General features: G+C 34.5%; 1 protein-coding gene across 8 annotated transcripts in view; it reads right to left on the bottom strand.

Moving 5' to 3' along the window:
• LOC145260689 (protein pellino-like) overlaps positions 1–15,918 on the bottom strand; it is a 178,910-nt gene extending 162,992 nt beyond the window's left edge. For 5 of the 8 annotated variants that reach the window (XM_080119078.1, XM_080119079.1, XM_080119085.1 and 2 more), the window contains exon 1: positions 15,718–15,881. Coding sequence is in view for 4 of the 8 variants with exons in the window: in XM_080119079.1 (XP_079975205.1) it covers positions 15,718–15,737 (20 nt within the window). In the remaining 4 variants the exon portion in view is untranslated. Of the gene's footprint in view, positions 1–15,717 lie in introns of all 8 variants that reach the window. The other 3 variants (XM_080119080.1, XM_080119086.1, XM_080119084.1) reach the window with 3 other exon arrangements.
• Between the last annotated feature and the right edge of the window lie 8,206 nt (positions 15,919–24,124).

Raw genomic sequence — 24,124 nt, 5'->3', positions numbered from 1 at the left:
GATATTATTGTACCTATTTACTATGCCTCCCCACCGGACAGAGTTAGACACCAGGGTTGTTTTTTTAACGTGGAGAAAAGGTACAAAAATAAAAATTGTCTCAGTCGTGAAGGATTTCTCCTCCACCGAAAGAGAACAAGAAATGGAAGTGCAGCATCTGAGGAACAGATGGTATTTATTTGCTCCCCCACCGAGCAAATTAGGCACAAGGCCGATTTTTAATGTGAGGAGTGAAGGGAGGGGGAAGGGAAAAAGGGGACCAGCTCCCGAGAGGTGGGAAATGGGAGCTGGTTAAAGGTCAGGCATGTGGGGTTGCCCCCACATCTGGTCTTTGCTAGTCATAGCTTGCAGCATCTGAGGAACAGATGCTACACTTTGACCAAAAGGCCAAGTATATGATCTGATATTAATGTAGCTTTTTTGTTAAAACTACAAAAGTATTTATCTAAGCTAGTAGAGATGCCAGAGATAGCCCGGTCGTAAAGTACACTTAAATATATTTTAATTCTTGCAGATTTCATAAATATTATTATAGAGTTAATGTTCTATTGATTTTTATATATTATAAAGTTGCGATTTCAAAAAAAAAAAAATAATAATATATATATATATATATATATATATATATATATATCAAGAGACAAATCGACACAGCATCCAGTAGCTATCGACTATAATTTACCTAACCACACAATAGACAACATCAGATGCATCCAATTTTATTACACAACACCAGAGACGAAAATATGAAAAAAAAAATTAATTCTAAAACTCAACACGCACACTTCAGGCCTTAACAAAACCTAGGACTACTCAATGACTACAATTTTTATAAACAAGGATTTTCCATAAACATTTTTCTTAGGACTAAAATGCACGGTGAGATGGGGTAAACTTTTTTTTTTTTTTTTTTTTTTTTGCTAACTTATTTCGAAACCTTCACATTTTCCCTAATTTTTTCTTTCTTTATATTCTCATACACATTGGTCTATGTATGTGTATTATGTATGTATTATGTATGCATATATGTATGTATTTATGCGAGTATGTGTATATGTACCTGAAAGTATATGTACACATTAGTATATGTATATATGTATGTATATGTGAATATATGTGTATGCGTGTGCATGTATGTGTGTTTTTCCAAAACACATTTTCTTTACGTGTTAATTTTCTATTTCTCGTACACCTATACCTCTTTTCCCGTCCCTCTCTTCCTCTCTCTCCCTACATTCGCTTATGTATATATGTATAGCTGTCTCTACGTGTAAATATATGCGCAAAAATTTATGTATGTGCATGTGTATTTGTTAGTATATGTATATATATGCATATATTTGTACATGCGAGTATGTTTGTATACGTATGTGTATGTACATATTAATATCTAAATTAATAAAAACTAGTGTTTCGTTTCTGTCTTTAAACGGTTCAATTTGGAAACGATGTTTCCGTTCTTTTTCGAACGAGAAATAGCCGTTGATTTACAAATGAGCATCATAGCGTTTCTCCTCATAACGTCTTATATCCTTTGAATTCTTATTCTCTCAGAATAAATAATATCATTAGAATTCAAAAGATTGGACAGTTAAAGGCGCGTCTCTTCATTTTTATTTACTGTTTAATTTTTAATTTTTTTCGTTTATATGTGTATATGTACTGTGTGCATGTGCGTACTTATATGTGTATATATTTAAAACTGACGTGGCACCTTCTCATTGGCTACACCTCCTCATCCTTTTACCATTCCCCTTTTCCCGTGTATGCTCGTCACTTTCACTACACTGATGAAGACTGAAGGATCGGTCGAAAATTGTGTACCTGTAAAAAAAGTTTTTTTTAATTTTTTTTCATATTATTTTGTATTCCTGCACGTCACCAATTGAAAACGAATAAAGAAAAGTTATAAGCTTTTATACTTTTCGTATTCTTTTTTATACATTTCCATTCACATATATATATATATATAACTTGAGTTCCTTCAGCCATAATCGAAACAAAAAAAAAAAAAATGATTTCAGTGCAAAACCAAAACTTCGGAAGAAGTCTTGGTAAAATTATTTATGACGACAAATAGAAGAATATAACAAACGATCCGGATGTAAGCATGACACGCACTATCGTATTAATATATAGATTAGGGTCGGGATGATCACTCGGAATCCGGAATCCCAAAAAATCAGGACTTTTTAAAGGCATCAAAATTGGTATTGGAAAATTTTTTTTGTCGATTTTTCCAATGCCAAAAACGATTCTTTTAATTTGCTTTTTTATTTGATTTCGATTAAAGCAAAAATCTTCCACTTGTGGTAGTGATGATAAAATAATATTTACTGATTTTAAATGACCAGTAAAACCTGCCCACACGTGTATTTTTACGTTTGAGAAAATATCTGCACATTTAACATGAAATCAGGAAAAATAGCAACTCTATGGTTAAATATTTAGAGATTTATAAAGAATCGGAATCGGTAATTGTATCAGAATCGTCCCATCACTAGTATTTATAGTATTTGGACTATACATGCGACTGGGTACGACTTGGGAATCTCATAACCATGAAACTTCCTTCTTTGGAGGTATTCAGTTCAATCTGCCTAGGGTTTTTTTTGGGGGGTTTTTTTTAACTTGGGAATCACCACTTATCAAGGCCTGAAGGCTACTCAAGGATAAGGGTTAATAAATGTAAGATGGTAGTATAGTAATCATGTCCCACATGCAGGCACTTCTGGAAAAGAAGCTTTGTTCATAGAATCTGTGTTTAGATTCAAGCACAGATAGAGAGTGAAGGAAATCATATGTAGTGGTTGTAGCTAGTCGAGTGTTTTTGTGGAAGTTTGGTTAAGGGGAACCATAGATTGGAGTTCAGTCGAGCACTTGCCATTAAAAAATAATGATAGAGCAAAGACAGGAGAAAGCGGTTGCAGGGAAGAGAAAAAGGCATCACCTATTAGGCTGCAAAGTCATCTTTGAACTATGAAGGAAGGAAGGATAGGGCGTTTCAAGCAGCTCCTGGGTAGATGTGACAGGAGTCAAATATGGCCTAAGATGGAGTACTGTTGTCACATCTGGGTGAAGCCCCAAAAAGCACTCTTACTTGCCTCAACACAATACAAAACACTTCGAAATCTAGTGGGTGATGACCTTTTCGCCTCTACTCTATCTTTCTCACAGAATAGACATTACAAGCATCTGCTATATTGTTACTTTTAAGGTAGGTGCCCGACTGAGCTCTAATCTAGGGTCCCTTCCCGAAAAAACATTTACAACAATATTCGCCTAGATGTAACAACTGCCAATATCTTTCCTCACAGTCACACCCTATTCATACCCAAAACTAAACGAAAATTCCAACAGCAGAGTTCCTGACCTAGAGCCATTCGTCTACGGAACACAATAATGTATCTGCTTCCCGGCTGACTGTAACATGATCATCTTCAAATATAAAGTTAATAAATTCCTATTGAGACGTCCCTTTAGATAATATAACCGTACTCAAATTCACTGTGATTGATCATCTCACCATTTACCTAACACACAGCCCTTATCCTTGAATGGCCTCCAGGGCTTGATATGTGGTGACATTCCAAGTAAAAAAAACCTATTCTTTTGGTCAATGTATCCTCAGGCATGTCTTATCAAATTCAGGAATCTGTAAAAAAAAAAATGTCACTTATTTAATCCACAAGAGGTAGTTTGTTCTCGCTTTGTCAGCCATAATCTAGTAGAAATCTTAAGAAATCCTTATTTATAACCTTAATATCGCCGACCCCAAAAGGTGAACCTTCAATCTCCAAGAGGTCGTCACTTATTAGTGAATATAACCATTGTGCCACAGGCTCTTGCGGACAAAAGGTTTTCGCGGTTTAAAATTCTTGAGTTTACCTTAGCTGTAATCTTGTGCCATACACTCCCCTCCAAAATAGACAAGGACAATAAAAAAAATTATTAGCAGGAGGAATCAATTTCTACTTGAAAATAAATCCATAAATTTATTTCTAAAATGTTGACTTCCACGCTTTTGCTTTTTCATTTTTGAGTATGCATCTATGCACGAAGACGGACAATAATTCTAAACTTAGATCAACATTGAACACTCTTCATGAATATAATTATTAATAAAACAAATTCATTTCATTTTTTTTTGTTTTTTTTTTTTAATTACATTTTCACCCCAAACAAGGCACATTGCCACTTTGATATAGGGGCTACTATCAGGGACATAAGCTACAGGAGTAACTATGTAGGGAGTTGGGCAGCAAGATATCTGTTCACATTACACTTGAACTTCTGCATGCCAGTACAGTTGGGGAAGCAGGAACCCAGAAGGGAGTTCCAAAGTCTAGCAGTTCTGGGGAAGAAACTACTACTGGGGTAGAAAACTATCTTACATCTAGGGATCTCTACTGTTTAGGGGTGGGATTTAGCTGCTAGTCGGGTTTGTCGGGTATTTACGTCGAGTCGGTACGAGTGCTTGCAGTTCGTCAGAACATTTACCATTAAAATACTTGTAGAACAGGCAGTGGGAGGCAACATTTCATTGATGGGACAGAAGCTGAAGCTTAGATGACAGTTCAGGACTTATCAGGTTGGCGACTCTTTTGAATCTTGTCTAGGAGTGAGAGACTAGTAGCAGATGCACCAGCCCAAATGTGACAACAATACTCCATACATGGGCGAATGGTGGCCTTGTAGAGGTGCAAGATACTTTCAGGCATTAGTAGTTTTCTAGCACAGTAGAGAGAGCCTACCTTCAGACGTTCAGCTTTATATTATATATATATATATATATATATATATATGCACACACGGCTATGGCATCAGGATGTGTTAAGAAATAATTAACATGCTTGATCACAAACGTGAGAGCTAGATAAAAATTCTTTATATAAAAACTATGTTACATATTTCAGAGACATACCATGGTTTTATTACAATGGTTCTGCCTTCTAAACATCCAAACAAATCATTAGTGACTCACAAAATGAAAAACAACTCAATGGCAAAAAAAAAACCATGGCACGTATCTGAAATATGCGAGTTTTATTAGATACACACATATATATATATATATATATATATATATATATATATACACACACACACACACACACACACACACACACACACTGTATAAACAAAACCAAGACTTCCAAAAAGGTGTTGATAGCAACAGAAAGTGTATTTCATTTTAAGTTACAATTGTTTCCATACCAGTTTGACAATTTCAAGCATTATGGCGTTTGAAAATTTTCATAACCAGCATTTCTTCAGACTTCTTGAATAAAAACACTCTTGACAATAGAACATTGTTTTAAGAAAATTCCCTTTACAGAAAAGAAGCATGTGAAAAAACAAGAGTGTTTTTATTCCAGAAGTCTGAAGAAATGCTGATTGTGAAAATTTTCAAACACCATAATGCTTGAAATTGTCGAACTGGTATGGAAACAATTGTAACTTAAAATGAAATACACTTTCTGTTGCTATCAACACCTTTTTTGAAGTCTTGGTTTTGCTTACACAGTATATTAATGCTCAATTATGAAATAGGATAATTTTGTAGCTTAATCCTTAAGTCATCTCTTTTTGGCTTAAGGCTCATTGGTATATAAAAATTTACTGAATTACACGAACCCAGTAAGACTCAGTATATTACATACAAGTGTGTGTGTACGTATGTGTGTGTGTGTGCGTGCGCGTGTTCTCAAATAAGCCAAACAGAGCAAATACCACTACACACAAATCTAGGTAGGCAAAAAAGGTATTATCCACCCCTTCTGATCATCTAGAACTGTTCAATATTTTAAGACCCTGTTTAGTTAGAATGAAAAACTAAATGTCTGCTATAAGCATCATACGAGAACCCTTGATAATTGCTCAAAAATCAAAAATATTGATAGAACATTGACTGGTGGGATGTTTCTACCAGTATTTTGTTTAATTTTCGATTGTTGAGCGATTATCAAGAATGCCCGTGGATGGCTTACGGCAGCCCTTTTTATCATTCTAACTGAACACAGCAGACAGTTTTAACCAAATTAACGTTTTAAAATATGTTCAAAAATAACTTATCCAGGTAGGTAGAAGAGTAACTTGCCTTTCGTATCATTTGTCGCATGTTTTTTTTTTTTTTTATGTTAAAATCGGTTAAATAATACTCGAAAATTTCTTGAAATAAAACTACGCCAACACCAGGAATGTTTTTATCACGTGACATCTGCTGATTCATTTGTGTGCAACCACATTAATTTTGATTTGGCATATTTTTTTATTTTTTTACATTTTCACTCCAGTTCGTCAGAGCATTCACCGTTAAAGTACTTGTAAAACAGGCAGAGGGATACAACATTTCGTCGATGGGACAGAGGCTGTAGCTTAGATGACAGTTCAGGACCTATCAGATTGGTGACTCTTTTGAATCCTGTCTAGGAGCGAGAGACGATCGGCACATCAACCTTTTCGACGAAACACAACATACGATTATCTAAACACGAGTTACTATTTTTTACACATATATATATATATATATATATATATATATATATATATATATACACTTATAAAAGGATCCTGTCGGTTCATGCCTTTTTTTTTTGCACAAAATCAGGTGCTTATTCAGATATAGTCGACAGATCGATTTTTTAAAAATATGTTGTTTCAAGCAAAAACAGCAGTACTTACTTGTCATGTCGAAAAAATATCCAAAAATTATGAAAATTCATTCAGTAGAAAATTTATACTTAAAATTTTCATGGAAAATTCCATTTTCACTAGATGTAAACACCTTGAAGATTGCGAATACAGGGGATATATTTATTTCCTTTTTTGACACTTTAATGGCTGACGTTTTGTTTGAGCCGATAGATAGACTTTTTTCTTTTAACTAAAAACGCAAAAGCAGGTTCTATTCTACAAATTTTCGTAATTTTTGGATATATTACTATTTTCGACATGCCAATTAAATATTGTTGTTTTTGTTTAAAACCCCATATTAAATAAAATGATCTGTTGACTATCCTAAGCACCCAAAATTGGCAGTCCTGGATATGACCTTAAACTATATCTGATGGTGAGGCCCCAGCTTGCGGGCCTTGGGAAGTGTGAAGCCACCCTTTAATTGCCATTGCTCCCAGGTCCACTCTGACCCGGAGTGGTAGTACCTGTTAGGGTCCCAACTATGGGTTAAATAGAATCCGACTTAAAAAAAAAAAATAAAATAAAATAAAAAAATACTCCATTAAAAAATCGTTCCACAAAATCACCAGATTCGGCATTAAATAACCTGAAAAGGGTTGATATGCCGTAAAACAAAACCAATCAACCAAAATTGGCCAAATTAGATCCAAATTCCATAGTCTAAGATGGCATGCGTTAGACCAATCACAAGAACTGAACATCTTCCTATGTACAGGACTCCCCATGAGGGCAGAGTTAGACACAAATGCGTTTGTTTTTTTTATGTGAATAAAAATCCAGATCTAAAAACGTATACTCTGGATTGGGACAAAAAAATAATATATCTCAGTCAAGAAGGATTTTTTTAAACGATAAAACAAAGATGACACTTTGGTATTAACACGTAAAAGCAGAACAAACTGTCGGAATTTGTGTTTTTTGTTTTTTTAGATTTTTAATTAGAAAAAAAAAAAAAAATGCTTTTTTATGCAAAAAAAATAAAAGTTTTTTATATTTAAAATCTATGAAATTGATTTTTCATCAATTTCTCCTTCCTTTTAAGTTTCCTATTTTTGCTGTTTTTTATTGGGGGGGGAGGGCGTATATTTTTATGATCTGCCCCAACGTAGTATACACACTCCCAACCTCCCCATGTTAAGAACGGTTTTCGGGGTTGGAGGTGTTTATTCTGAAAGCCCGTTCTGGTATTTTTTTTTTTACATTAGGTCCACCTCCACAATTTTCTTTAAAAATGACGACTTCAGAGGTTTTCGACTATGCTGACTACGAAAATCTCATTTAAATTTTGCAGAGACAAGTCGTTTTCGAGATACAAATCTAACATAAAAGCTATTGTAATTCCTGACAATTTTTTTTTTTTTTTTTTTACACCTGAGAAATTAGCATGTGCATGCATATAAAACAAAATAATTGTGACTTTTTTCCCTTTCTTAAGTAACTTAATGTTAAGAACGGCTTTCAGAATAGACATCCCCAACCTCCCCATGTTAAGAACGGCTTTCAGAATAGACATCCCCAACCTCCCATGTTAAGAACGGCTTTCAGAATAGACATCCCCAACCTCCCCATGTTAAGAACGGCTTTCAGAATAGACATCCCCAACCTCCCCATGTTAAGAACGGCTTTCAGAATAGACAACCCTAACTTCCCATGTTAAGAACGGCTTTCAGAATAGATAACCCTAACTTCCCATGTTAAGAACGGCTTTCAGAATAGACAACCCTAACTTCCCATGTTAAGAACGGCTTTCAGAATAGACAACCCTAACTTCCCATGTTAAGAACGGCTTTCATAATAGACAACCCCAACCTCCCATGTTAAGAACGGCTTTCGGAATAGACAACCCCAACCTCCCATGTTAAGAACGGCTTTCGGAATAGACACCCCCAACCTCCCATGTTAAGAACGGCTTTCGGAATAGACACCCCCAACCTCCCATGTTAAGAACGGCTTTCGGAATAGACACCCTCAACCTCCCATGTTAAGAACGACTTTCGGAATTGTTATATTGAAGTTTTCAGCTTTGAAATGGTTGCCATTAAATTAGTTCTAAATTAGATAAGAATTTAGTTTAATAACTGTATTTGATTAATAAGATATTTTGCAGTATAGACAAGGAAATGAACAAGTGGTAACTACACACAACAAATAACTCTTACAAGTTGTTTGTCTAGCTGGATGAGTTTTGTTATTGTCCGTTTGTTTTTATACACTATTAGTCTCAACTTAGAAAAAAAAAAAAAAAAAAGAAATGGCTTACATGAGACGGTCATCTGAGGAGTTTCGATAATCGCTCAAAAATCTAAAATTAAACAAAATACTCGTAGAAACACACCCAATAAATGTCACCAAACGTGCGAAAATGTCAGGTTCTAACTGTATTTTGTTTAATTTTCAACTTTAGCGTAGTTGAAATAAGAGGTTCAGTTCGAAATTCAGTGTACATACATTCCAAAGTTAGACTAGGATTCCTTTGTTTGAAAAATTCTTCCTGAACACTAAAGAAGACCGAAGGTTACATCGGCCGAAACGATGTGAACAACTAAGACACGAATAATAATTTGAATAATAGTTAAAGAGTTGATAAAAATTCGAAAAAAGTTTGGTGCTTATTCAAAATTATACTTATTTTTTAAAAAAAAGAAATGTACGTACTCGTTACGGAACGAATATATCATATTCCAAAAATCACGTAAATCGATTAAGTAGGGTTTTTTTTTTAACTAAGAAAATCAAAATTTACGATTGTAAGCAATTTTACCAAACTATATTTTGACCTCGATACTACAAATTGAGTTGTCTTCCCCTCCCTTATTTAATCGGATTTCATCATAGCTAACGAAAACACAGCGACTCTTGTTCGTAAAATTTGATTTTCTTGAATATAAAATCTACGTGATAGATGATTTTGGAAATATGACATCTTCGTTTTGTAACTACTACAGACTTTTCTGTATTTTTTTACTTTTAATTGCCGTTGTGAGCGCACGCACCAAAAGTTTAAAATTTGAAGAAATACATTGACGGTAATAAATACTTTAAGAATTAATAATCAAACAGAAATGGTATTATTGTAAATAAGCACCCTCTGTTATCCCCTCCCTCCCCCGCGGCCCCGCACACACGGAAATTTATATATATTTTTAGGCGATTACGTGAGAGAACACACTGAAAAATTAGGCGGAAATAAAAACATTTTTTAAACCAATTATCTTAAAATATAGTGGAGGAGGACTGGAGGGATAAGTTGAGTTGCGCATATAAATTTAACGTAAAATGATCCATTTCCGGACCATTTTAGCATTTTAAGGCAGTTAACCATTTTTGATGGATTTTTAGGGGGAGAAGAGAGAAGAGCTGTGTGTGTGTTTTTTGTTTTATTTTATTTATTTATTTATTTTTTTTTTTTTTACGATTCCGTATATTAGGATCTTGCCACTCAGGATTAGTGATCACTAGGGTTATGACAACAGCATATTCTTTTCATTGTTTTGACTCTCGGGTGTGTATCCGTTGATATCTTCGTATATGCTTTTAGAGTGTGGTTTAACTGTGTCTAACTGTGTTGGATATATACTCGAGAGTCAAAACAATGAAAAGAATATGCTGTTGTCATAGCCCTCCCTAGTGATCACTAATAAATAATTTAGTTAGCTACCCCTAAAGTTAAAATGGCCCAGAAATGGGATTGACTTTGCATACAATGTATATACAAAACTGATCCTTCCTCCTCTCTAAATTCCGAAATAACTGCTTTTTGTTTAGGCGTTCCACCAATCGTAATCGCCTAAAAAAGTAAAATCTTATTTGTTGGGGACGACGATTTGTGGGGGGATGGGCAAGGATGCGGATTTAAAATAACACCATATTTTTTTGGTAAATTTTTACGACGTGCCGCCGCAGTCGCCGCACGCCGCACTGTCCCAGCGTATTATAAACACTCCAACCTCCCCATGTTAAGAACAGCTTTCGGAATAAACACATACACCCTCAACCTCGAAAGCCGTTCTTAACATGGAGAGGTTGGGGGTATTCCGAAAGCCGTTCTTAACTTGGAGTGGTTGGTTGGGGTGTTTATACTACGCTGGGGCACTGGGGCTGGGGCAGGTCGTAGCTGGATGAGTTTTGTTATTGTCCGTTTGTTTTTATACACTATTAGTCTCAACTTAGAAAAAAAAAAAAAAAAAGAAATGGCTTACATGAGACGGTCATCTGAGGAGTTTCGATAATCGCTCAAAAATCTAAAATTAAACAAAATACTCGTAGACACCCAATAAATGTCACCAAACGTGCGAAAATGTCAGGTTCTAACTGTATTTTGTTTAATTTTCAACTTTAGCGTAGTTGAAATAAGAGGTTCAGTTCGAAATTCAGTGTACATACATTCCAAAGTTAGACTAGGATTCCTTTGTTTGAAAAATTCTTCCTGAACACTAAAGAAGACCGAAGGTTACATCGGCCGAAACGATGTGAACAACTAAGATACGAATAATAATTTGAATAATAGTTAAAGAGTTGATAAAAATTCGAAAAAAGTTTGGTGCTTATTCAAAATTATACTTATTTTTTAAAAAAAGAAATGTACGTACTCGTTACAGAACGAATATATCATATTCCAAAAATCACGTAAATCGATTAAGTAGGGTTTTTTTTTTAACTAAGAAAATCAAAATTTACGATTGTAAGCAATTTTACCAAACTATATTGAACATAAGGTTGATTTTGACCTCGATACTACAAATTGAGTTGTCTTCCCCTCCCTTATTTAATCGAATTTCATCATGGCTAACGAAAACACAGCGACTCTTGTTCGTAAAATTTGATTTTCTTGAATATAAAATCTACGTGATAGATGATTTTGGGAATATGACATCTTCGTTTTGTAACTACTACACAGACTTTTCTGTATTTTTTTTTACTTTTAATTGCCGTTGTGAGCGCACGCACCAAAAGTTTAAAATTTGAAGAAATACATTGACGGCATTAAGTACCGAGTAAGAATTAATAATTAAACAGAAATGGTATTATTGTAAATAAGTACCCTCTGTTATCCCCTCCCTCCCCCGCACACACAGAAATTTATATATTTTTTAGGCGATTACGTGAGAGAACACACTGAAAAATTAGGCGGAAATAAAAACATTTTTTAAAGCAATTATCTTAAAATATAGTGGAGGAGGACTGGAGGGATAAGTCAGTTGCGCATATAAATTTAACGTAAAATCATCCATTTCCGGACCATTTTAGCATTTTAAGGCAGTTAACCATTTTTGATGGATTTTTAGGGGGAGAAGAGAGAAGAGCTGTGTGTGTGTTTTGTTTTATTTATTTATTTTTTTTTTTTATGATTCCGTATATTACGATCTTGCCACTCAGGATTAGTGATCACTATGGCTATGACAACAACATATTCTTTTCACTGTTTTGACTCTCGGGTGTGTATCCGTTGATATCTTATATGCTTTTATATAGAGTGTGGTTTAACTGTGTCTGTGTTGGATATATACTCGAGAGTCAAGACAATGAAAAGAATATGCTGTTGTCATAGCCCTAGTGATCACTAATAAATAATTTAGTTAACTACCCCCCCACCCTATAAAGTTAAAATGGCCCAGAAATGGGATTGACTTTGCATACAATGTAAATGTATATACAAAAACTCTGATCCCCCTCTCTAAATTCTGAAGTAACTGCTTTTTGTTTTTCGTTCAGGCGTTCTGCCAATCGTAATCGCCTAAAAAAGTAAAATCTTATTTGTTGGGGACGACGATTTGTGGGGGGATGGGCAAGGATGCGGATTTAAAATAACACCATATTTTTTTGGTAAATTTTTACGACGTGCCGCCGCAGCCGCACTGTCCCAGCGTATTATAAACACTCCAACCTCCCCATGTTAAGAACAGCTTTCGGAATAAACACATACACCCTCAACCTCGAAAGCCGTTCTTAACATGGAGAGGTTGGGGGTATTCCGAAAGCCGTTCTTAACCTGGAGTGGTTGGTTGGGGTGTTTATACTCTGGGGCAGGTCGTAAAAAAAAAAAAAACCTTTTTATTATTATTTAAAATATTACTTGTTGCTGTAAATGAATTTTATAAGAGAAAAACAATTTGAATTAACTGCCCTAAAACGCTAAAGAGACGGATTATGCTTCACGTTAAATTTATATATACGAAACTGATTCCCCACTCTAAATTTCTAATTTTGTTTTTTTAAGGGAGATCCTTTTTCGCAAAATTTTTTGAAGATGTTCATACGTAATCGCCTTAAAAAGTAAAATGTCAATTTGAAGAGAGGGAGGGTATGTCAACTGAAGGTTTTTATCTACAAATTTTTCGAACTTATGTGGGAAAAAAAAAAAGAAAGAAAGAAATCCCACGCTTTTCAGTTAGTTTTTATTGTTCCCTCCATATATATATATATATAATATATATATATATATATATCACGATAAAAAAACTTATTGTTGAATATTCTTGTTAAGAATCTATAGAAATTACTTGTCAAATGTCATTTTTTTTAATATTCATTTATTGATTTAATTTTTTTTTTCTCTTTTAACGTGTTGATAAAAAAGATTTAAAACAAAAAATGAAGACATTTTTTATTTATATTTCTTTTCAAGTCGATCCATCTTTAAAAAAGAAAAAAAGCCAGAAAAAAAAATTGGGGTCATCATTAAAAGACATTTTTTTTTTGCGAACAAAAGAATTGGTTTTAAGTTTTGGTAAATTCGCACAGAAATATTCGAATCACCAGTTGAATTCGTGGATTATCCAGATTTTTTTATTTTTTTATTTAAACTTAATTTTTTTTTTTGTTTAAATCTAAATATTTAAAAAAAAAAAAAAAGGAAAAAAAGACTTCAGGTTTTGTTTTTAACAAAGGAATTTAATGATAACGGATTATGGAATATTATTTCGCTTTTGTTTTCATTATTCAAAAGACACGAGGTTTGGACTTCAATTAAAAAAAAAAAATTATTATTTTAAAAAGGCGGAAAAAATATTTTTAATTTTAGAAAGTTTATTTTCATTTTCTTTAGAAAAATAGAAATTTTCGAAAAAAAAAAAAAAAAAAAAAAAAAAAAAAAAAGATTAAATTTACAAATTCAAGTTTTTATTCCTAATTGAATTAGAAGTGTGATTAAAAAAAAAAAAATAAATAAAATAAAAACGGAGAATTGAAAATGTTTTTATTTTTAAATTTGATTTTTTTTTTTAAATCTACAAGTGTTAATTTACGAAGAAAAAAAAAATGGATTATTTTTATTTATTTACTTCAAAGAAATTTTTTAAATATAAAATCGAGAAATAAAAAAAAAATCAATTCTACATTATCAAAATAAAAACCATTTAAGACACAGAGTATTTGAATTTTAAACTAAAAAGAATTTAATGATTTATTTTTTAAGTTACGTAGAAAATTAGGGTTCATTTTCGGTTTTTATTGAACTTTCGGTTCTTACCTAATTTTTTCTTTATATATATATATATATATATATATATATCGTGAATTCATTTATGGTCGGTTGGATTCAAACAAGATTTAATATTTTTCAAAGATAAACAAAAAGGAAATATTGACGAAAATAATGTTTTTTTTATTTAAAAATAACCTTATTTAGAAAACCATTCTTAACATGAGGAGGAGAGGGTGCTTTGTAACTATTCTGTACTTTCATCTAACAATTTAATAAAAAAAAAATATTCAAGTTTTACGATAGCTTTAACTTGAAATTTTTTAAAAACTAGCACTGTAATCAGTTTGAAAGTAAAAAATAAAAAAAAAAAGGATGAGAGAAAAATTTAATAGATAATAAACTTTAATATTTCTTTATCTGAAAAAAAAAAAAGGGGGGGTATAAATATGCGATTTAAATTTATTTTGTTTAAAGATTGCTAACAAATTATTTTGAAATCGAAGAATAAATATTTATGGAAACAAATTTTTTTTTAATTATAAAACGATGAATAGAAAAATAAAATAGCAACATGTAATATTAAAAAATATATATATATAACTTTGTTTTTTTTTTAAGCAAGAAAAAATGTTTTAATGTGTTAAAAAAATTTTTTTAAATCGTTTTATTGTAAAAAAATATTTTCCCTAATTCTGTTTTTTATTATCTCTTTTTTCTGTGGTGCTTAATATGTAAATATTGGAATTTACAATTATTTCTTTTATTTTGAACATTTCAAAAATATTCTTAAAATAAAATAAAGTTTTTATTATTGAAAATATTTTTTTTCTCTAAAATTGTTATCTTTTTTTATGGTGTTTATCGAAATTATAAATTAACTTTTATTTATTTTTGTTTAACATTTAGAATATTTTTAATTATTTTTTTTAAATACGTGTTATGGTATTTCGAAGTCAAGGATTTCAAGAGAGGAATGGAGATTCGTCTCTTTTAGTGACGGGGTTTTATTTCATTTTTTTTTTATTATTATTATTTATTTATTATCATTTTTTTTTTTTTAATAACCAGCATTTTTAGCCCAAAAAAAATTTTAAACGGTTAAAAAAAAAAAAAAAAAAATCGACATAAACAGATTTGCTTTAAGGATTTCTTTTTTTTTTTTTTAATAATAATTAAAAAAAACACGTTTGAAAGTAAAAAATAAAAAAAAAAAAAGGATGAGAGAAAAAGTCAAAACTGTTTTTTTTTTCTTCTTGGAGACAAACAAACAAAACAAATAAAAAAAATCTGGAATTTTTTGTTATTTTTTTGTTTTGTTTTTTTAATGGAGGGGGGGTTGCTTTAGGTCTTTATATAGAAACTAGATTTCCATGAAATCTTGAGAAATCCACAAAAATCTGACAAACGAAAGCAACTAAAGAACCAGAAGAGTATTATTATTATTATTATTATTATTCGAAGATGCAATGGCAGTAGCAGCAGTTCAAATTTCTCTTTCTTCCTCATCCTCAGAAGAAGAAAGGGTCGCTCTTTTTTTTTTGAAATTCGAAATAAACAAAGTAAATATTTTTCCCCCTTCCGATTGAATCACCCACCTGTCTTTTGAATACGGCATGGCCTCTCCTCCTCTTCTCTCGGCAAACACTGATCATTTCAAGCTGATTGTATTTTCCGACGATCTCCGTTGATGTGATATTATTATGAAAAGTTATTTCGTCGTCGTCGACTATTTATGACCTAACCACTGCAAACCGGAAGTGGCCAGCAAATTGCAGATGGCGCCACTCGTCGTGTTTGCTTGGATTCCGGAAGTGAGCGAAACAAGTAAAGTCAGCAATTACAACACGCAACTTCGTATCAGTGTGTAAATCCGACGGGTTAAAGATCCAATTCTAGTATCCTCGGCCTTCAAAAATCAACAGAGATTAGACCATTCCTGTAATAATCAGATCCCTTTTAATTTTGCGGTGGGAGTTTAGTTCCATGCAGTTCTATGAGGTCCACCCTCCCAGGCTTTGCCTTCTCTCTTTGTTTTATTTTTGTTGTTGTTGTTCACCTCTAACAAAGCATATCGCCACTTGGACGTAAGAGGTTACAAATTGGGACCATGCCTAGGAAAGATAAACAAAATGTTAGTTTACATTACATTTAAACTTCTGCATATTAGTACAGTTAGGGAAGCAAAGCACTGAGTGCTTCCCTGCTTCCCGGAAGCAGGTAGCAGGAAGGGAATTCCAAAGTCTAGCTCTGTTCGAGGAAAGGGGTTAGTTTATAGCTAATCACCTGAGGCGCCCTCACCGAGGAATACCAACGGGCATGTCCGGGCACTTTTTTTTTTCCAGATCAGAGTGCCCCTCCTTGGGGGCGCTGACTTCTCAATCCCACTTTCCAACCCTTGTAGTGGGAGAGAACTAAAATTTTCAAAGTGTAGTATCTGTTCTGATTTGTTCTTAGTCGACGGAGGAGAAACCTTCTGTACTGAGCAGTTTTTATTTTTGCCTGCTTCGAGAGTGCCTCTTTTTGGGGGGCTCGTTTTCCCTCACATTAAAAACGATCTTGTGTCATCTGGGCAGGAACTGCTAAAAACAGCCTACAAACAGAGTACAAAATAGACTTCGTGGCTTAGTGGGGGATGCCCTTTTCTCTACCCTGCAACCTCTCTCCCACAGAAGAGACGTTGCGAGCCAATCCTTGTTTTATCGTTATTTCAATGGCAGGTGCTCGTCTGAACTCCAATCTTTGGTCCCCCCTCGCCAATCTTTCACGAAAAACACCCGTCTAGCTGAATCCACTGTGAAAAATTTCCCCCACTCTTTATCTGTGCCTAAATCAAAACGTTGATTCCATGAACAAAGCTTCTTTCTTAGAACTGCATGCCTGTGGAACTCTGTTCCGTCTGCCTGCTTCCCACCTGACTACAACTTGGATGTCTTCAAGTCCAACGTTAACAAATTCCTAATGAACCGCCCCCTTAAGTAAACACTTCACCAAATCTCCACACTAATGTACTGTACTAGCAATAACCCTTATCCCTGAGTGGCTTCCGGGCCTTGATAAGTGGTGACCACCATGTAAAAAAAAAAAAAATAAATAAATACAAAAATCTTCAACAATCTCTAACAATTGTGTTAGGGAATTTTTAGGTGCTTCTTCATTATTGTAGTGAATTTCGAAAATTCAAAAATTGAATTTCAAGTGAAAACAATGGTATCTACTGAATTGTCATGTCGCTTTTCTCTTCCCTGAAACCTCTTTCTCACAGAAGAGACATTGTGAGCCTGTCTCTGGTTTATCGTTATTTTCAGTGCTCGTCTGAGCTCCAATTTATGGTCCCCCCTCGCCAAACATTCACGAGAAACTTATCTAACTGAAAGCACTATCAATAATTTCCCCCACTCTTTATCTGTGCCAAAACCTAAACGTAGATTCCATGAACAAAGCTTTTTTTCTTAGAATGGTACGCCTGTGGAACTGTCTTCCACTTGTCTGCTTTCCATCTGACTACAATATGGTCGTCTTCAAGTCCAATGTAAACAAGTTCTTGATGAGCCGTCCCCCTTAAGTAATCCAATTTACCAAATTTACACTTCTAGCGGTTACTATGATATTGTCCCTTTGACTAGTGTACACTCTTTAACCCTTATCCTTGAGTGGCCTCTGGGCCTTGATAAGTGGTTATTCCTTTGTTAAAAAAAAAAGGGGTAGAAAATGAATTATTAAAACAGTTTTCGAAGACAATTAGCGAAAGTTTTTCAGTTTTTAGAAAATATTTACCTCCCTTTTGTTATGATTCAAATTGTTTGATTGCTTTATTTTTTGATTTTAAACTCAATTTTCGCTAATTTTTTTTTTTTTTTACATAGGCATCACCACATTATCAAGGCCAAGAGGCCACTCAAGGATAAGGGTTAAAGATTGTACATTAGAAATTGGACAATATAGTAATCATTAGTAATGAAAATTTGGAAAATTTGATAACTTATATGGAACGGCTCATCAAGAACTTATTTACGTTAGACTTGAAGACAACCATATTGTAGTCAGCCGGAAAGCAGGAAAACGGAATACAATTTCACAGGCGTGCAGTTCTAATAAAAAAGCTTTGTTCATGGAATCTACGTTTAGGTTTAGGCACAGATAAAGAGTGGGGGTAATTATTGATAGTGTTTACAGCTAGACGAGTGTTTCTTGTGAAAGTTTGGCGAGGGGGGACCATAGATTGAAGCTCAGTCGAACACTTTCCATGAAAATAACGATACATCAGAGACAAACTCGCAACATCTCTTCTGTGAGATAGAGGTTGCAAGGAAGAGAAAAGGACATCTCCTACGAGGCTACAAAGTCTATTTTGAACACTATCATAATATATCTATCACTATATAATTGTTTCAGAAAACTATTTTCATTAATAATTAATTTTCTACCTCCCAGGCTTTGCCTTCTCTCTTTAAGAAGAGGTTAGTTTATTGCTAATCGCCTAAGGCCCTTACCATTTTCTGATCTGGGTGTCACAGTTCTTGCAGCGGAAAAGAACTAAATACTCTCGAACAATTGTGCCTACAAAAGCAAAATGGCAGAAAATATTTACCTCCCTTTTGTTATGATTCAAATTGTTTGATTGCTTTATTTTTTTTTTTTTTACACAGTGATCACCACTTATCAAGGCCCGGAAGCCACTCAGGGATAAGGGTTATTGAAAGTACATTACGTTAGTGTGGAGATTTGATGAAGTGTTTAATTAAGGGGGCGGTTCATTAGGAATTTGTTAACATTGGACTTGAAGACATCCAAGTTGTAGTCCGGAGGGAAGCAGGCAGACGGAAAAGAGTTCCACAGGCGTGCAGTTCTAAGAAAGAAGCTTTGTTCATGGAATCCGCGTTTTGATTTAGGCACAGATATAGAGTGGGGGAAAATTGTTTCTGAAAACTATTTTCATTAATAATTAATTTTCTACCTCCCAGGCTTTGCCTTCTCTCTTTAAGAAGAGGTTAGTTTATTGCTAATTGCCTAAGACGCCCTTACCGAAGAATGCTGAGGGGGCTGCCCTCCTTGAGGGCGCTGACTTCTCAGTCCCATTTTCTGATCTGGGTGTCACAGTTCTTGCAGTGGAAAAGAACTAAATACTCTCTAACAATTGTGCCTACAAAACCAAAATGGCAGAAACGGATACAGTTGATATGAAATTGAAGTCCCCAAATATGAAACATATAACGAAACATAAAGCCCCTAGCGGCGCTCTGCGACTTTTAGCTTCGGAGAAGATAGAGTTTGAAAAAAATAGAGACAGACAGACAAACCAACAGAGAGACATATCGCCATTAAATCTTCTTCTATACTCCTATCAATTCGTTTTTTCCTTTGTGTATATTGATATTCTTTCTATTTATTTAATTATTTATTTAAGAAGAAAAATCACAAATTTTACAGAATTTTAGGGTTAAAATTATATAAAACAGGCAACTAATTCTTTTTACATGTGGCATGAGGCCAGAAAGGGTGTGGGGAGGAAAATGGGTGTCGGGGGTCGTCCACTTGTCTATTCCCTATCACTAGTTGCAATCACCACAATACCGCATTCACTCTAGGAGTTGGATCTACTTAGAGCCCCAGATGACAATATGTACAAGTTTCTTTTTGTTTTTTTTTTGTTTTGTTTTTTAAATTATATACAATGACTTTTTTTTTTTTTTTTAAATAAAATATATAATAACTTAAAAAGAAAATACAATTTTCTTATATTTGGGTTATGGAATTGAATTCATCTGCAAACGATCTAGCTAATTTGCATATTCTTTTAAACATTTATTTTAATTAATTCCCTATTAGTTTTTTTCGATTTTCTTATGGGATAATCATCTAGAGTTAACTATTACGTGTAATTATATTCATGCAGATATTCTACATGATTTATACTTGCATAATATTTGCGTAAAATCTTTACAGTAAACAAAAAATTGTTTCCATATATATTTATGTATACATATATATTTTTGTTTAATCTATTTGTCTATCTATCTATCTATATATCTATAAAAGTGAAAGTGTCTGTGTGTGTGTGTATGTCTGTGTACATTTTCCTTCGCAATAACTCTGTTAATTTTCAGTCAACAGACTCAACATTTGATATACAGGGTACTGAGATTTGGAAAATCGATGTGATCGGTTTTCGGCCTGAAATTTCGCTGTTAAGGGGTCAAAGTTCAATGATTTGACCTTTGAGAACTCTACAAAACTCCTCCGACAGTTTTGGGTCTACACACTTGAAATTTTACATATAGGTTCCTTGGACATGGATCTAACTTAATAACTTGATTTGAGCCCAAAACAATAAATGTTAAGCTCATAATAAGGGTCAAAGTTAAAAAAAATTGAACGAGATATTATAAAAAGGCTGACTGGGAAGCCATCAAAGATCTTATCAAAGATGCCCCATGGGGAAATATTTTTTCTCTTCCTGCTGAACAGTGCGCAAATGAGACCACTGAATGGTTCAAAACGGCAATTGAAGCATATGTTCCCATGCGGAAATTTTGTAGCAAGCCCCACTCTCCCCAATGGTTTATTTTTACTTGCGCAACTGGCATTGCTCAAAGGCAGCATGCATACCGCAAATTTAACCGACATAAGTCCAGTTCAAACAGACAGAAGTATATAGAAGCTAGAAGTAATGTTAGAAAGAAATAGCGACAGTTAAGAGAGAATTTACTGAAACCACTAAAAAACGCATCGAAGCACAAAAATTAGGAACTCAAGACTTCTGGAAAATCTACAACAGTGTAGTAAATAATGGGCAATCAACAATTCCTCCACTAACCAACAATCACGGGGTTGTTTGCTCAGCAACCGAAAAGGATAACATGCTTGCTAGTCGGTTTGCCTCAAACTCCACACTGGACCTTTCCAACCACACTCTACCTGACTTTCCTTTGCGGACAGACGCCACGCTAGATGATCTGAAAAGCACCCCTGCTCAGGTGCATGCTATCATAAAAAACCTTGACACTTCAAAAGCATGTGGACCCGATCGCATCCCAGCTTTGCTATTAAAATGTGCTCAGCCGAAGTAGCTCCAGTTCTCTCCAAACTCTACAACAAATGCCTTAATGAATCTTGGTTTCCGGGTTGTTGTAAAACTGCTTCTGTGGTACCAGTATTCAAGAATTCTGGCAAAAGAACTGACCCATCAAATTATCGCCCCATTAGCCTCCTCCCACGTTTTGCCAAAATATTTGAGACCATAATTAACCATGCCCTAGTCCATCACCTTACATATGCTAAACTTCTGACCGACCAACAATATGGATTTAGACAAGCCCATTCCACAGCAGACATTCTAACTGTAATCTCTGAATATATATACCAGTTAGTGGACAAAGCGGGGGAGGGCAGAGCAGTAGCCCTAGATATATCTAAGACTTTTGACAGGGTATGGCATGAGGGTCTCCTCAGGAAAATTAGATCATACGATATCACTGGTAGAATACTTAACATAATTAAATCCTTCTTAGATAAGATAAAAATCCAGGTTGTCCTCAACGGTCGTACATCTAAACAATATGATATAAATGCAGGAGTGCCTCAGGGGTCTATCCTTGAACCTCTATTGTTCCTAATATTCATAAATGACCTCCCTGACAAAATTGCCTCTGAGATGGGTATATATGCTGATGACACCACACTCTATGACAGGAAAATTAATGAACACATAACTCAAAAAATGGCAAAAACACTAGAGGATGACCTCCAATTTGTAGTGGAATGGGGACAAAAATGGATGGTCACATTCAATGCTGCCAAGACTAAACTGGTTTCCTTCAATAATTACAAGAAACCTTCTCTACCACTAATAGCAATGGCCAGTGACTCTTTATCTGAGAGTACATCTTTCAAACTCCTCGGCCTAACGTTCACAGGAAACATGAGTTGGAACAATTACATTAAAGCATTGCCAGGGCCGCTGCGAAGAAGGTAGACTCTCTCTACCGTGCTAGAAAACTACTAACACCCGAAAGTATCCTGTACCTCTATAAGGCCACCATTCGCCCATGTATGGAGTATTGCTGTCACATTTGGGCTGGTGCATCTGCTGCTTGTCTCTCGCTCCTAGACAAGGTTCAAAAGAGAGTTGCCAATCTGATAGGCCATGAACTGGCATCTAAGCTTCAGCCTCTATCCCATCGACGAAATGTTGCATCCCTCTGCCTGTTCTACAAGTATTTTAATGGTGAATGCGCTGACGAACTGCAGACACTTGTGCCCCCACGATGTAGACACCCTCGACAAACCCGACAGGCAGCTAAATCCCACCCACACACAGTAGAGATCCCTAGCTGTAAAAGATCTTTCTACTCCAATAGTTTCTTCCCCAGAACCGCTAGACTCTGGAATTCCATTCCAGGACCCTGCTTCCCCAACTGTACTGACATGCAGAAGTTCAAATGTAATGTGAACCGACATCTTGCTGCCCAAATCCCAACATAGTACCCCAGTAGTTGTTGCCCCTGATAGTAGCCCCCTACACCAAAGGGGCAATTTGCCTTGTTTGGGGTGAAAATCTAATAAAAAATAAAAAAAAATTTACCTCTGCGGTCTCTACCAAATTACTCAGACAATTTCTGGTCTAAACATTGGAACCCATGCTAGTATACAATAGAAAGAGAGAGAGAGAGAGAAAGAAATTGAGTGAGATGTTAGGTGAGATAGTTATAGCATAAAGAGAGACACACAATCAGACAGCCAGATTGACACTTATAGTTTATCGTCGCTAATAATGGTTCCCAGAAGCCTGAAAGGGAACAATATGAACTAAGAAAAACAGATTAAATAATAATAATAATTATTATAAATAATGATATTAACAGTGAAAGATGAAAGAGTTTTATTTTTAAATTAAGTTACTTGAAAGGCGTGCATACCAGACAAAAATCATCGGTTATAAATTATAAAAAAGGCGAAATCTGAAATCATTAATCCTCTTTCTCGCTACTTTGCCCAGAAGCACACATCACCTGGGGCTTCAGCTGAACGTGAGTACAACAAGCTAACAATGGCTGTCTTCCAACTACTATTTATTTCCATGTGCTGTACCCACACAAACTTTATTTATCATTCTACAGGACTACTCTCGTCGATACAACTTATACTCACCCACGACAGCACGCAAACACACTGAAGACTTTGCCATTTCTTTCTCCTGTAATTTTTTCATATGTATGTATGTATGTTTACATGTCTGCCCAACACTTTCGACAGATGCGACGGATTTTCTCAAGATCAGTATCGTGTTTAATACGACAAATATCGAAAAATTGGCTAAAAACATTAATATCTTCACCTTAAACTGGGCATTTTTCTACAGGAGGCGGGGGGCGCTTTTTTTGCCGATATTTTTTAAAGTCATTCTCTCCTTTCGATTGTCTAGCCTAAATTTTAAAAAATGTCACTTCTGGTTTGACGGCGGCCGTAACAGCATAGAAGTCAGGTTTGTTTTCCCATTCTTTTCCTTCTTTGCGGTACGGGTTCGAGCCTGTTTTCCTACTACCACTTTTTTTTTTTTGCTCAACGCCGGGCTGAAATACTAGTATATCTATAAAAGTGTCTGTCTGTGTGTCTGCGTACATTTTCCTACCAAATAACTGTCAATTTTTGGTCTACAGACTCGAAATTTGGCATAAGAGAGATTGAGATTTGGGAAAAAATTTTTAATCAGTTTTCGGCCAAAAATTTGGCTGTTAAGGGGTCAAAGTTCTACGATTTGACCTTTGAGAACTCTACCAAACTCCTCTGCTAATTTTGGTCTAAACGCTTGAAATTTTAGATATAGGTTCCTTGGGCAGGGATCTAACTTTATAATTTTATTTGAGCCCAAAACAATAAATGCTAAGAGGTCAAAATTGGGATCAAAATTAAAAAAACTAAATTTGACCTCTGCAGTCTCTACCAACTTTTCTCTCTGGTAGTTAAGGAAGACTATTACATAGAAAGGCATTATCGTACATATTT

The sequence above is a fragment of the Euprymna scolopes genome, chromosome 36 (assembly GCF_053919585.1).
Source record: "Euprymna scolopes isolate OS-2025 chromosome 36, ASM5391958v1, whole genome shotgun sequence".
NCBI lineage: Eukaryota > Metazoa > Mollusca > Cephalopoda > Sepiida > Sepiolidae > Euprymna > Euprymna scolopes.
Note: the sequence above shows the minus strand (reverse complement) of the source record. Positions and strands in the feature narration are given on the sequence as shown.